The sequence below is a fragment of the Geotrypetes seraphini genome, chromosome 10, assembly GCF_902459505.1.
Source record: "Geotrypetes seraphini chromosome 10, aGeoSer1.1, whole genome shotgun sequence".
Classification (NCBI taxonomy): domain Eukaryota; kingdom Metazoa; phylum Chordata; class Amphibia; order Gymnophiona; family Dermophiidae; genus Geotrypetes; species Geotrypetes seraphini.
In genome coordinates, this window is record NC_047093.1 from 9,184,762 (window position 1) to 9,200,519 (window position 15,758).

The following is a 15,758-nucleotide window of genomic DNA, read 5'->3' on the forward strand; positions in this document are numbered from 1 at the left end:
TCAGACTTCATTGAACAGGATCAAAGAAGAATTAGTCATGGTACTTATTCTGTGTCATACCCAAGCTAAACTGAATCATTTCAGCCCACATTATATAATGGTCCTTTAACTCTTGTTAATTTCGGGACACACCATTTGTACCCATAAGAATTCCATTTTAGGGGTGCTTTGAACAGGAAAAAAAAGCAACCCTTCAAACTCTATCCCCACCTTAACAAAGTTACGTGGCAAAAGCCCCAAGGTTCTTTGACTCTATATGGGCTTCGGGGCAGTTACCATAGTGGCCCACGCTATTGGGCTTTGTAAAAGGGGGGGGGGATATGTTACTATGTTCAAAACTCCCAGGAGACAGTTTCCTCTGCACTGATGCTTTCGGGAATTAGTTTAGCCCAGAACAACGGATATATTCTGCTCCTTTATAACTACAACGCTGTGACCCTTCCTTCAATGCTTTTTCCCTTGTCCTTTTTTTATACGAAATTGTAGCTCCACCCTTTTACCCCTCTTTCTAGTTTGTGATGTCCAATGTTCGCATCTATTGTACGTCTCTATTTGCTTATTTTAGTCACGAACGTCGCTTTGAATTTACTATAAAAGCGTTTATCAAATTTTAAATAAATCCTGAAATTTGAATATCACACAATACCGAGTTGTTGGTTTTTTTAGGTAGACAAGAGACCCTGCATTCAATTTGTTTCATCTTTTTATTATAATACAACTGTGAATCCTGCACACACTTGAGTTTACTTCAGCTCCTTGACAGCCAAACCTAAAGAAATAAGAAAATATATGAGAACAAGGTGCAGAATCTAAGCTTTCCATAACGTCATCAAAATCCTGTGCTTTCTCCTGTTCTTGCCTCTTGCTCTTCAGACATTACTGCAGCAGCATCCAATGACCACCTAATCAACGCAACAAGCTACAGCGTATTCTTAAAACTGCAAACCCAAGTCCAAAAGGACACACTAAACCATTCATCATCATGTCATCTGAATTCAAGACCCCTGCACACCTCTCCTTTGTGTAAATTGAAATAATTCTTAAAGTGTCATCTGTTTTGTAAGATGAAGTGCGATAGTTGATGCCTTTACAGTCATGAAAAAATTAGGACACCCCATGAAATATTCAGTTCTTTCTTAAGAAATGTTCACATATTGATGTCAAAGAAAGTGATGTAATTACAGGTAAACAACAAAAATTTTCCTTGAATTACTCATGAAACAAAAAGATATCCACAAAAATGTGTATTCTAACCGAGGAATGAATTAGGACACCCTTCATTCTAATAGCTAGTGTTACCCCCTTTGGCTGAAATAACTGCAGTGAGACACTTCTTGTAGCCATCTACCAGTCTCTGACATCGGTCAGAGGAAAGTTTGGCCCAATGCAGAATTCTGTCAGCTGTGAAATGTTTGAGAGGTTTCTTGTATGTACAGCCTGTTTCAAATCACTCCACAGCATCTCAATGGGATAAAGATCAGGGCTTTGGCTCAGCCACTCCAGGACTCTCCATGTCTTAATTTTCAGCCAATCCTTGGTGGATTTACTGGTATGTTTTGGGTCATTGTCATGTTGCAGGGTCTAGTTCCGCTTCAGCTTTAATTTTCTTACAGATGGTCTCGCATGTTCCTCAAGCACCCTCTGATACACTGTAGAATTCATGGTGGATTCTATGATGGTGAGGTGGTCAGGTCCTGCTGCAGCAAAGCACCCCCAAACCATGACACTTCCACCTCCATGCTTCACAGTTGGTATGAGGTTCTTTTCCTGGAATGCTGTCTTTGGTGTACGCCAAACATGTCCTCTTTTCTGATGTCCAAATAATTCAATTTTAGACTCATCTGTTCATAGAACAGTCTTCCAGAAGTCCTGGTGTTTGTCTACATTCTCTCTGGCAAACTTCAGTCTGGCCTTGATGTTAGAGAGAAAAGGTTTCCTCCTTGCACACCTCCCATGCAAGTTAAATTTGTGCAGTCTCTTTCTGATTGTAGAGGCATGCACTTTCACATCAACAGTAGCAAGAGCATGCTGTAGGTCCCTCGATGACATTTTAGGGGTTTTGGAGACTTCTTTTATCATCTTGCAGTCTGCTCTGGAGGTCAGACGGCCAAATCTGGGCATGTTGGCAGTTGTTTGGATAGTCCTCCACATGTAAACTATTTTCCGGACTGTGGAATGGCTAATGTCAAATTATTTTGAGATCTTTTAAATCCCTTAGCAGACTTATAAGCCGCTACAATCTTCTTTCTGAAGGACTCAGACAGCTCTTTTGATCTCATCATGGTGTTTACTCTTACCGCATAAGTTATGAGCACACCAAACTAAATGTCTGAGGTTTAAGTAGGGCAAACATCCTTCAAAATGCTGAGTAACGATGTTCTAATCATGAGAACCTGATGTGATAAAGTGGCTGAAATCACACACAGGTGTAAGTAGGAAGATTATGTGGGGGTGTCCTAATTTATTCCGCAGTTAGAATACATTTTTGTGGATATCTTTTGTTTCATGAGTAAATCAAGGAAAATTTTTGTTGTTTACCGGCAATTATATCACTTTCTTTTCCAAAGATAAATTTAAAAAAAAAAAGGATTTCACCTCTATGTGTGTCATTTGAACAGTCCAAACCCAGTTCAGCCACCCTTTGACCAGGAGTATGCCTGGGAAATGTTTCTGGCAACCTCTCCCCCCCTTATGGTATTACTATTCAATATTCTTTCTTCCGTAAGTGTTAGAATAGACACAAACATTAAGAACCACTTCCTATTCAAAAGGCATATACCAAGGTTTGCTCACCTGACCAAACACAAGCATGTCTGGTACTCACCCGGAGGTAGGGACTGTTTCAGTTTCTCAGCCTTCTCCTTGTCTGTGATAACCAGGGTGTATAGGTATTTACTGCAACGCACCTTAAATTTCACATTGTCCTTGTTTTTCTTTATTTTAACAGCTGCAAAATTAGAGAGACTGTTTAGCCCACCTTAAGACACACAGCAATGGATCAAGAACACCGCCTACCAGCCACGTCAACGGTTATAGTGTTACTACATTTTCCAATTCATGAGCAGGCTGAGCTAACACCAAGACACTTGTGGGTCAAAACACTACAGAACAGGCCCAAGAGCTATGGTGTACCGAAGCAGCACATGGTATGTAGCACTCAATTACATCAAGGAATGCAGCACATTGCCTGAGTTAAGACTCTGGGTATTTCCAGATCAGCTTTCTTTGTACAAGTTAGACTTTCTACTATAATCACTCCAGCCGAGGCAGGACCCTTAAGGCACAGATGCACTAAACTCGCTGTGTATTTAACGATTGTCAATGAATTGGTTTAGAGTTGAAGTAATTTACTGACTGATGCACACAATGGCTCACCGCGGGCTTTTCAGTGCGTTCGTTGAAGTCTCCAACTCTGCTATGTGAATGAGCTCATTAGTATTAAAACGAGCACTCCGTCTGATGCTCTATCATAGGGCTGCCCAAGTCCGGTCCTCGAGATCTACTGGCAGGCCAGGTTTTCAAGCTATCCACAATGAATATGCATGAGAAAGATCCGACTGCACTGCCTTCTTGGTATGCAAATCTCTCATATGCATATTCATTGTGGATATCCTGAAAATTAGATCTCGAGGACCGGACTTGGGCAGCCCTGCTCTATCACTTAGGGATGCACAAAATCTAGTGCCAACTTAACATCCTGAAAATACCAACAGGTCTGCACACGTTTTCTGTGCACCCCTCTTACCTCAGCCATGGACCCCCTGAGCCCCCCCCCATGTAGATTGACAGGAGAGATGCCCACTATCCTCCTGATACAGCCACACAGACCCCCTCCAGGAAGAATGTCAGCAGGAGGGATGCTTACCAGGGTTTCCAAGGCAGGAGGAAGTGGGCGCCTATCTTTTTTTTGAGGGGGGAGGCTGTCTTTGGGAAGGGGCAGAACACAACTTTATTTTTTTTAATGGCGACAGATATTGTGCGTGTTACACACGCACATCTGTACTTAAAGAAAAAAAAAAGAGAGCCTTCTTGCTCTGCAAAGCTGAGAAGCAGGAGGCTGCTTCATGGTTTCCTCTGCTGGCTCTGCGCATGTGTCAAAGTCAATTTTCCAACGATTGATTGGATGGAATTACGGCAGACCTCCGTGAAACTCATTTGCATGAGGCTGTTTGAACATCAATCGCCGTTTTCAAATCAGTTTATCGGCCCCCCAGCAACTCACAGGATTTTAATGACGAGTTTTGTGCAGCCGGGCCACAGTTCTTTGAAGCGTCCACTACACTGTTTAAGACGTAAAAGCATTTTACATTTACGTCCCAGATCAACCCCTTGTAAAGATTTTGCAGCTCCTCTGGCACTAGATATGTTATCAAGCAGCTCTACTATTAAGTACAGAAATAACAGCTGGATGTGGTTTATTTTTCTATTAAAGAACACATATATAACCTAGAACTCTGTCTGAAGTTTTCTATCTGCCGTCTATTCACAAAGAATACATTTATATGTATTGATTTGATTTGGGGGATGTATTGAGATTTTATTTAATTCATTAGGTCATTTGTTCTTTTTGTTTGATGCGTATTATACATGTTGGAACCTGTGCTACAACACAAACACATCACACCTGCAGATGGACAAATCTTGTAGGACTCTTCGATCCTCATCATCCCCTCAATAAGAGAACTCTTCTTTTTCCCTCCCTTTATTTTTCAATTTGATGTATTTAATAATTTTCCTCTCCATATCATGTACCTCAATGCGTGCTTCCCTTTTTTTGTTTAGCCATGTTTATCTTATTTTAAAAATTTTTATACTCTATTTTATTGTTAACCATTTAGATACCTGTATGATAAATGGTATATCAAAAATAAAGAAACTTTAACTAATACACAGTCACCACATTTCCTTAAACCCCATGCTAGCATCCACTTACCACGACCTGGATCCAACACCCATTAGCTCTCCCATATATGCTGACTAATGAGCGAACACCCAGGTCTTTCATTAGTTTTCTAAATCTCTCAACAGTTACCTGATCACTCCTCATCCAAATAAGCTTAAAGTGAGATACAATCAAATTCTCTTCACCCATATTTAAAACGGAACAAAAAACCACACACACACCATATATGCCTATCATAACTGTTAGACTAAAATTCTGTAGCTTTGGTCTTAGCACTTTCATCTGCTAATTTCAATCTGGCCTATTTCAGTATTTCTAGTAACTCATTCTGCTCCACTCTCTGTGTGTCATATTCCATAAACAGGGAGATGCCAAGAACATCCTATTCTGAACTATAGCCTTCCACAAGATATTAAAACAATTTCTCAAGAGACAAAACAAAGTGGCCCTCTACATGAAGAATTGTAGCCGGCTTCACCATCACCAACGGCATTTGGGACCAACAGGATCAAACTTACATTTTGCATCTTTTCTCCTGGCTGTCAACAGGAAGTCTTTAATCTCTTCAATTTTGCGAGGCTAAAAAAAAAAAAAAAAAAGAGGAAGATGAAGCAGCATAAAGTGGATTTTTAATTCATCTACTACTGGGGTTAAAGCTACACAGCCTCAGAACCCTCAGGTTGTGGGCTCAAACCCCCAGTGCTCCTTGTGACCCTGGGCAAGTCACTTAATCCCCCCCCCCCCCACATACATTAGATAGATTGTGAGCCCACCAGGACAGACAGGGAAAAATGCTTGAGTACCAGAATAAATTCATATAAACTGTTCTGAGCTCCCCTGGGAAAACAGTATAAAAAATTGAATAGAAATAAATAAAAACAAGCAGGAGCTGAAGGCATTACAGTGAGGTACAGTAGGCATTTTCCTACAACCCAAGTTGATTTTGAAGCAATGGAGAATTTTGTGACTTGCCCAAGGGTAGTAGTGGGATTTGAACCTGGGTCTGAGCCCGAGTCCATTTGGTCCAGCGACTTCCTAGTGAAAGACAGCCGAATCCCAGCATCAGCAAAGGAGACCAAATTCCCTTCCCTTCAATAGCTGGTATTAATACAGGGGAGGGGAGTATTCCTCCCCCCACCCCAGCCCCCACTAACATAGGAAGTGGGGGTGGGCCCTATTCCTCCCCCACTAACAACGGGAAGTGGGGGGAGGGGGGGCCCATTCCTCCCCCCACTAACACAGAAAGTGGGGGGGGGGGCCCATTCCTCACCCCAGCCTCCACTAACACGGGAAGTGGGGGCTCCTATTTCTCCCCCACTAACATGGAAGTGGGGCCCCTATTCCTCCCTCCACTAACATGGAAAGTGGGGGGCCCCCTTTTCCTCCCCCCACTAACACAGAAAGTGGGGGGCCCTAATCCTCCCCCCACTAACAAAGAAATGGGGGGGAGCCCTATTTCTCCCCCCACTAACAACGGGAAGTGGGGGAGGGGGCCTATTCCTTCCCCCACTAACACAGAAAGTGGGGAGCCCATTCCTCACCCCAGCCTCCACTAACACGGGAACTGGGGGGCCCCTATTTCTCCCCCACTATCACAGAAGTGGGGGGGCCCTTATTTCTCCCCCACTAACACAGAAAGTGGGAGGCCCTAATCCTCCCTCCACTAACATGGAAAGTGGGGGGCCCCCTTTTCCTCCCCCCACTAACACAGAAAGTGGGAGGCCCTAATCCTCCCCGCTCTAACACAGGTGTGGGGGGGCCCCCATTCCTCCCCCCACTAACACGGATGGGGGGGGGCGGCCCATTCCCTTAACAGATTAAAACCAAAGTGCTGCCGTCTACCAGGCCCGGCCTCCTCCTCCTCCTCCTCTAACCCCCACCCCGGGGCCGCTCACCATAGCGACAAATGCTGGAGCCGGAGACCTGCGAGAGAGAAGAGAAAGAAAACATGGCGTCAGTGTCTGGCCCGTCATTTCGCCCCAGGCCGTCGCGGGAAGGCCTCGGCCTCGGATCCCAACGGGTCCCGGCTCGGCCCAGTCCGTGTCGGCCCAGGATGGAGCTGGATTCCCCGCGACGGTCGCCACCTACTTACTCCACTCGCTAGCGACTGGGAAGAAGAAAGACTCGGCACTTCCGCATCCGGGGACTTAAAGCGGCGGCCCACGGACAACTACGGCGGCTGCCGAGGGACAAAAGCTGTCAAGGGGCGCAACTGTGCTTCAGATGTACGTTTTGACTTCTGCCGGTGCAAAGTCTCCACTTCCCACGGCATCAGCCAGAAATCCCGCTCTCCAAAACAGGAAAACCATTCCAACATGTAAACTGGTCGGGCTTGACTTGACAGTAAATTATTGGACTTTTAAAAAAATCTTTATTGATTTTCAAACTTTGACAGTGCAATACAAATAATTGAACATAAAATACTGCATTAACGCACTATTAACTACACAAGTAATACATAAAGCAATCATTTTCTCCCACCCTCCTCCCAATTATTAATACAATAAAACATATTATGTGACTACAATATTATAATTAAGTACCTCACAGTAATGGTCATGTATTTCTCCTTTTCTTAGATTTCCTTACACATCCAGGGTGGGTGGGTGGGGGGAGGGAATTGTATTTTAAGGATTAAAATTACTTAATTATAATATTGTAGTCACATAATATGTTTTATTGTAATTCTTGGACTTTTGAATGAAGCCATGAATGTAACATTCTGTGCACAAAGCCAAGGGGGGGAGGGCATACACAGTAACATAGGGCCCCTCTTACAAAGCCAAATGCACCCTTGAAGCCCCTTCAATTCCTATGGGTAGGGACTCATGGCTCTGCCCCCAGGCCCACCCAGTTCCATTCAAGTCACACCCTGTTTCTCCCACTCAACCTCTTCTCATGCTTGGAGCCGCATTGGGAAGGCTCCCTTATTCGTAAACTAAAAAAAAGAAGACACATGACCCAGCCCCACCCTTTCCCCTGGCCCTGCTCCACCTAAAGCACCCTGCCCCACTCCTACTTCCCACTAGTCTCATTCCTACACCCCCCACCTCCCCAGTGCAGACTCTAAACCAGGTATTAAAAAAATAAAAAGACCAAGAATGGCAGGGAAGACAAGAAGCACCAAGGCTGCAATCAAGATCAACCCCCCGGCTGCAGAAGAGATCCAGATGAAGGCCACAGGCTCCGTGCAAACTGAGGAAAATCCTCCCCCCCCCCCCCCGATGGATGGCGGAGATCTCTATACAGACCGAAGCTGAACCCTACCTGATTTCAGTCTCTGTGCAGATGGAAGAGGATGACCAGCAACAGTTCAACGGAGACATCCTACTGGAACTGACGAGTCTGAGGGAAGAAGTGCAGCAGCTAAGAAGTATCCGAGAGAGCGAGGCTTTCATCGATGGAGCCCTCCTAGAACTAGAACTATCCCAGGTCTCTGAGCAAGGGCAAGAAGTCAGGCCCGCAGCATTGGAAATATCAGCTGGGGTACAAGAAGAGACTAGAGACAAGGACACCTGGCAACTAGTCACCTCAGCAAGTAAACAAGAAGAGACTCGAGACAAGGATACCTGGCAACTAGTTACTTTGGCAAGCAAACAAGAAGAGACTCGAGACAAGGATACCTGGCAACTAGTTACTTCGGCAAGCAAACACAGAAGGCGGTCCAACTCCTCTAGATTATCTTCAAGCAAGCACAACAACCTTACATTAACTCCGCAAATCACCCTGAGCAACAGATTTCAGCTCCTACAAGAAAGTCCCGCCAGCAGAACTCAGGAGGACATTCAGGAAGACATCCTGGAATGCAAACTCGAAACCCAGCAGATGACCCCAAATCATGAAGTAACAAATCAGCACCCCCTCAAGAAACGCAGAGTAGTTGTCATTGGGGACTCTATGCTGCGGGGAACTGAGGGACCGGTATGCAGACCTGATCTACAAGCAAGAGAGGTCTGCTGTCTACCAGGAGCCAAGATCCAGGATGTGAATACATGCATAGGCAAAATAATCAAGCCCAAGACCACTACCCAATGCTCCTCATCCACGTTGGGACGAATGACACAGCCAGGAACTCTCTAGAGCAGATACAGGAAGACTTCAGAGCCCTAGGAGAAAAACTGAAGCTAATGGAAGCGCAAGTGGTTTTCTCCTCCATCCTACCGGTAAGAGACAAGGGGAGAGCCAGAGAACGGATCAAGAGGACTAACAAGTGGCTAAGGGGTTGGTGCAGGGAGATGAACTTCGGCTTCCTGTACCACGGAGGGGCATTTCAAGGACTGCAGGGGCCTGATGGCCTACACCTGACCAAAAGAGGGAAGAACGTCCTGGGACGACGCTTGGCTCACTTACTTCATAAAGCTTTAAACTAGGTGAGCCAGGGGAGGGGACCCACACTCACACAAGTAGGGTGAGTAACTCAGAGGTAAGAAATCGCGCGAATACTAAAGGGGACAGAGGGAGGGAAGAAGGAAGAGTGGAAGACAAAGACTCAGTATCTGGGGTAAGCAATAAAGTCAGTAGAGTGAAGGACAAAGGAAGAGACGGAGTCTCAATCTTGGGGTCAGTGGGGAAAACCCGCATGGACAGGACGTCAGGGGGGAGAAATCGCTTAGACATTGAAGGAGACCGAGACATCAGAAAGGGCGACAAAGGCACGATTGAAGGGGACAAACTATCTAAACCAGAAAACACTCCATACAAAATGAAAGAATGGACAGCCATGTATGCTAATGCCCGTAGTTTAGGCAACAAAATACTAGAACTGGAAACGGAAATGAGAAATGCTGACCTTGATGTAGTGGCGATATCAGAAACTTGGTTCTCGGAGTCCCACGGATGGGATATGGTCATACCAGGCTATAACTTATTCCGTCGAGACAGAGAGGGCAAATCAGGAGGAGGGGTAGCTCTATACATTAGAGAAAACGTCAAAGTTACTAAAATCACAGACATCAAATATACGGGACAGTCCCTCTGGGTGAACCTTGCCAGGGACAATAACAAATGCCTGTATCTTGGTGTTGTATACAGACCGCCTAGACCAGGTGTGTCCAATGTCGGTCCTCGAGGGCCGCAGTCCAGTCGGGTTTTCAGGATTTCCCCAATGAATATACATGAGGTCTATTTGCATGCACTGCTTTCATTGTATGCTAATAGATCTCATGCATATTCATTGGGGAAATCCTGAAAACCCGACTGGATCGCGGCCCTCGAGGACCGACATTGGACACCCCTGGCCTAGACAAAAGGAGCAAGCAGACGATGAACTAATGGAAGACATTGAGACCATCACACTGCGTGGAGATACAGTGCTAGTGGGAGATTTCAATATGCCAGATGTGGACTGGAACGAACCTTCCGCTATAACCAGCAGTAGCAAGAGGATACTAGCCTCCATGCAAGGAGCATGCCTCAAGCAGATGGTACTGGAACCCACTAGGGGTCAGGCGACCCTGGACTTATTGCTCACCAATGGGGATAGTGTCACAGAGGTATCGGTGGGAGACACCTTGGCATCCAGCGATCACAACATGGTGTGGTTCCACCTCAAGAAAGGAAACACTAGGTCAAATACGTCGACTAAGATATTAAATTTCAAAGGAACTAATTTTCAGGGCATGGGGGACTACGTCTACAATGTGCTGCAAAATCTAAGCACAACAGACAATGTAGAGGACCTATGGTCGACTCTGAAATCTACACTGCTGGAAGCAACCAACATATACATAAAAAACGTGAGCAAACGAAGCAGGAACAACAAACCACAATGGTTCTCCGCGGAGATCTCTGAGCTAGTAAAACAAAACAAAAAAAAACATTCGTTACCTACAAACAATCACAGCAATTTGAAGCTAAAGAATCCTATATGCCAAAATCCAGAAAAGTTAAAACGACAGTCAGAGAGGCTAAATGCCGAATGGAAGAAAACATAGCCAGGCAGGTAAAGAAAGGGGAGAAATCCTTCTTCAAATATGTTAGCGACAGGAAGAGAAACACAAGCGGTATTGGGCACCTAAAGAAACCTGACGGTAACTTTACAGACTCAGATGCAGATAAAGCAGAAATACTTAATAACTACTTCTGCTCAATCTTCACCTGCGAAGCGCCAGGATCCGGTCCTCAGCTACAGACAAGGGGGGGGGGGGGATTCTGAAGACCCATTCCGGGACATGGAAGTCTACCGTGAGCTATCAAAAATAAAAGTGAACAAAGCTATGGGCCCGGACAATCTACACCCTAGAGTACTTCGAGAATTGTGCGATGTCCTGGCAGAGCCATTGGCCGTGCTCTTCAATCTTTCCCTGAGCAAGGGAAAAGTGCCCCTAGACTGGAAAACTGCCAACGTTATCGCACTCCACAAAAATGGAGGTAGGTCGGAGGCTGAAAATTATAGACCAGTGAGTCTCATATCAATAGTGAGTAAACTCATGGAAAAATTGATTAAGAACAGATTAGACACGTTCTGGATGATGAAAGATTAAGGGATTCCTCACCAGCATGGCTTTACAACGGGAAGGTCTTGTCAATCCAATCTGATAAGCTTCTTCGATTGGGTAACAAAAAAACTGGATGAGGGTGAGTCCCTGGACATAGTATATTTGGACTTTAGTAAGGCTTTTGATAGTGTTCCACACCGAAGGTTATTAAACAAGATGAACTCGCTAGGACTAGGGGAAACACTGACAGCATGGGTACAAGACTGGCTTAGCGGAAGGCTTCAAAGAGTGGTGGTAAATGGTATCCCCTCAAAAACGTTGAGAGTGATCAGTGGAGTGCTGCAGGTCTCGGTCTTGGGCCCGATGCTATTTAATATCTTTGTTGGGGATCTGACTCAGGGACTTCGAGGCAAAATTACACTATTTGCCGATGACGCTAAACTATGCAGCGTTGTGGGCAGGGCCTCAAAACCTGACAGTGCAACCAGGCCCAACACTATGGAGCAAGACCTGCTTGTATTGGAAAAATGGGCCAGTACTTGGCAACTAAACTTTAATGCCAAGAAATGTAAAATAATGCACCTTGGGAGCAGAAATCCATGCAAATCATACACTTTGAACGGTGAAAATTTAACAAGAACTATTGCAGAAAGGGACTTGGGAGTTCTCATCCGGGAAGATATGAAAGCTGCTAATCAGGTGGAGAAAGCTTCAGCTGGAGAATCAGGTGGAGAAATGCTGGGTTGCATCAGAAGGAGCTTTATCAGCTGAAAGCCGGAAGTCATACTACCGTTATACAGATCCATGGTGAGACCTCACCTGGAGTACTGTGTCCAATTTTGGAGGCCACATTATCAAAAGGATGTGAAGAGAATGGAGTCGATACAGAGAATGGCCACTAGGATGGTCTCAGGATTTAAATGATGTTGTCTTCAGTAATGTCCCTGGGAATGATACCAAAATGCAATCAATCAAACAAATCAAAAGAAACAATCAGTACGGGCCCTGTGCCCTCGTTTCAACCAATGGCCCCGGGCAATGCTTATACAGTGACATGCACTTAGAAATGAATCTAAATAAACCGTGCCCAGTACATCATATTATTCTTTTGAAATATGTAAAACGTGTCAAAAAATAAAAAATAATAATAAATAATAAAGAAATGAAAACACTACCTTCCCCAAGCATGGACTTCTGAAGAAAAAATCATTGAAAAGAATGTCTCCCTGAAACCTCGTATACAAAAACACAAGAATGTGAATAATTATGTGAAAAAATCGAGCGAGATATATGAGTGAGCGGAATGTGTGAATAAAACAGAGCTATAAATTGGAGAGATACTTCTGAACAGCTCTTTGGATTATGATTCAAGTACTACGGCTACAGCACCTATAAGTTCATTCTTCAATGAGCATTTCGTATGTGAGCGGGACTGATCAAGTAGAGGTATCACAGAGCCATCATTGAACCTTGAACTTTGAATTTTGAACCTCATCCCGTTTTGAAATGGCTGAGCTAAGTACTTTTTATTGATTTTTACTGGTTTCTACTTTGTATCACGTTTCTTAGATTTTCCATTGATAGACACATTGAATTTTTGGTACATAGATTGAGGACATTGTATATTTTCACTTATTTGTTTTTGAACGTTTTTGATGATTTTGAGTTATTATTTTTTGTATTATGATTTTTTCACATAATTATTCACATTCTTGTGTTTTTGTATACGAGGTTTCAGGGAGACATTCTTTTCAATGATTTTTTCTTCAGAAGTCCATGCTTGGGGAAGGTAGTGTTTTCATTTCTTTATTATTTATTATTATTTTTTATTTTTTGACACGTTTTACATATTTCAAAAGAATAATATGATGTACTGGGCACGGTTTATTTAGATTCATTTCTAAGTGCATGTCACTGTATAAGCATTGCCCGGGGCCATTGGTTGAAACGAGGGTACAGGGCCCGTACTGATTGTTTCTTTTGATTTGTTTGATTGATTGCATTTTTTCATTAATAGTTCTTTTAAGGTTTACATATATATTTTTTTCTTCATTTTTGGTATCATTCCCAGGGACATTACTGAAGACAACATCATTTATAATACCAATTCTTTAATAGTCGTATTTCTACATAAATTGGTATTCATTGATATTTTGGTATAGTTTTTGAGGCCTTCTCAGGATTTAAAGACATCCCATATGAAGAACGCCTGATCAGACTGCGCTTATATTCTCTCAAGGAGCGCAGAGAAAGGGGGGACATGATAGAAACATTTAAATACATCATGGGCCACATCAAAGTGGCGGAGGAAATCTTTTTTCTAAAGGGTCCCACGGCGACAAGAGGGCATCCACTAAAACTTAAGGGAGGAAGATTTCATGGTGACACCAGGAAATACTTCTTCACCAAACGGGTGATTGATCGATGGAATGATCTTCCCCGCCAGGTGGTCGAGGCCAGTAGCGTGCTCGACTTCAAGAGTCGATGGGACAAACAGGTGGGAGTACTACAGAGTTATGCTCAAACAATAGATACTCCAGGGAAGAAGGGTTCTTGAGTGGGCAGACTTGTTGGGCCGTCGGCCCTTTTCTGCCGTCATACTCTATGTTTCTATGTTTCTCTCCAGCCCCCCACCTGAGTCTCACCTGTGTCTCCACGTACTACAATTTTAAACTTCGAGCAGCCAGCAACTAGCAACATGATCCTGTTGCCATCAGCCTGCTCTAGAAGCCTTTGCTGTTCAGCATCCCAGCCAGTGGCATAGCTAGGGAGGTTGGAGACCAGGAAGGGAGCTGAGGTCGGTGTGAGCAATGGGTAGAACCTGCCGCTCATGCCAGCGAACATTTAAAAAGGTACGCCGAGGGTGGGGTGGAGAGGCACTGCTGCCGGCATCTCTTACAGAAGAAACTAATTTTTCCCTAAAACAGGGAAAATTATACTTTCCTCTGTAATGGGGGGAGGGGGGGCGGGGTTACTCCCTGAACCCCCAACAGCAGCGCTAACACTTCTAAGTAAACTGGAGGGGTTCTTCCCCCCCCCCACTTTGAGCGCTTTAATGTTTAATCTGGCGCACTGACGTCCTGCGTGCATTTGTCTGTGCTCATTTGTCCACGCGCGCTTTCATCTATGAACCGGTTTAGGCACATCAAGCAGTTGTTCCTGATGCATCTCGATATTTGCATTGCATTTTAATTCCTTATTAGTCGGCTTCAGTCTTCATAAGCTAAACCATTCGTTATACCACCTTGTTGCCGACTTTCCTTTGTTCTTCAAGTGAAACAGCCCTGGGAGCACCTTCGGTTTGGAATCTGTGTCAGCTGGAACGGAGGCTGCAGGTCTCAGCTCTAAGATTTAGGAAAGTTTCAAGTTTATTTAGAATTTATTATACCGCCCACCCGAACCTTTTAGGCGGTGCACAAAAATGCCATAACAAAGCATTGCAAAGAGTTGTTCAGGCAATCTGTTGAAAGGTAAAGGTGGAACTTCTCCAGGATGATGGGTATTGTTTTTCCTATTGTGTCTCTGATGTGTATTGGTGATGTTCTGGGCTGTCATCATATCCTTTCTTACGTGTCTTGCATTTAATGTTCATATTGTTTTTTGTTTTTTTTATTTTTTATAAATTCTTTATTCATTTTCAAAATTACATTAAATGTATATATATATTCAATCACATTAACAATAAAATATATCATTTTACATTCTATCATTTGTACAGTACATAAATTTATCCGTCCCCCTTCCCACCCCTCCCTACCATATATTCCATAATCATATAAAAAACATATTAATAAAATATCCCTCACCCTACCCAAATTAATTGATACATTAAAGGGAAACATTTTCAACTAATCCTTACAAAATTCTGCTAATGGTTTCCACACATCCTGAAATTTCTTGAAATACCCTCTTTGTACTGCAATAAATCTTTCCATTTTATAGATATGGCACAAAGAGTTCCACCAAAAACTGTAATTTAGTCTCCTCCAATCCTTCCAATTATATGTAATTTGCTGAATGGCAACCCCAGTCATTATAAGTAACAATTTATTGTTCGCAGAAATCTGACTTTTTGCTCTCATTTCCATACCAAAAATCACAGTATCATAGGATAATGCCACTGGGTGATCTAATAAATTATTAATTTGGTCCCAAATTGATTTCCAAAAATTCATAATAAATGGGCAATGAAACAATAAATGATCTAAAGTTCCTGCTTCTAGATGGCAGTGCCAACATCTATTAGACAAAGAACTATCCAATTTTTGCAATCTAACAGCGGTCCACAACGCTCTATGCAATAGAAAAAACCAAGTTTGTCTCATAGATGCTGACACCGTACATCTCATTCTCCAAGACCAAATTCGTGGCCATTGAGATGCAGTCATTTCATGCTTAATCTCAATGCTCCAAATATC

General features: G+C 43.6%; 1 protein-coding gene across 2 annotated transcripts; it reads right to left on the reverse strand.

Annotated features, from left to right (window-relative positions):
• Nucleotides 1–685: 685 nt before the first annotated feature.
• On the reverse strand, nucleotides 686–7,067 carry RPL38 (ribosomal protein L38). Of its 2 annotated transcripts, XM_033961934.1 has the most exons (5): nucleotides 6,996–7,067; nucleotides 6,799–6,826; nucleotides 5,422–5,482; nucleotides 2,825–2,947; nucleotides 686–769 (listed from the first exon to the last, which is right to left on the reverse strand). In XM_033961934.1, exons 2-5 carry the CDS (start codon nucleotides 6,799–6,801, stop codon nucleotides 744–746), a joined length of 213 nt encoding a protein of 70 aa, XP_033817825.1. In that variant the 5' UTR covers nucleotides 6,802–6,826; nucleotides 6,996–7,067; the 3' UTR covers nucleotides 686–743. The 2 variants fall into 2 exon arrangements, with proteins under 2 accessions (XP_033817825.1, XP_033817824.1); XM_033961933.1 differs by lacking the exons at nucleotides 6,799–6,826; nucleotides 6,996–7,067 and adding an exon at nucleotides 6,827–6,989.
• Between the last annotated feature and the right edge of the window lie 8,691 nt (nucleotides 7,068–15,758).

Bases quoted from the DNA above. Each gene is read 5' to 3' on its own strand.
- RPL38 (XM_033961933.1), bottom strand. From the start codon at position 6,853: ATGTTTTCTTTCTCTTCTCTCTCGCAG. The intron at 2,948-5,421 runs GTAAGTTTGATC...CTAATTTTGCAG, and splicing joins CAGGAGAAAAGATGCAAAAT to CTGTTAAAATAAAGAAAAAC. The intron at 770-2,824 runs GTGAGTACCAGA...TTATTTCTTTAG, and splicing joins GAAACAGTCCCTACCTCCGG to GTTTGGCTGTCAAGGAGCTG.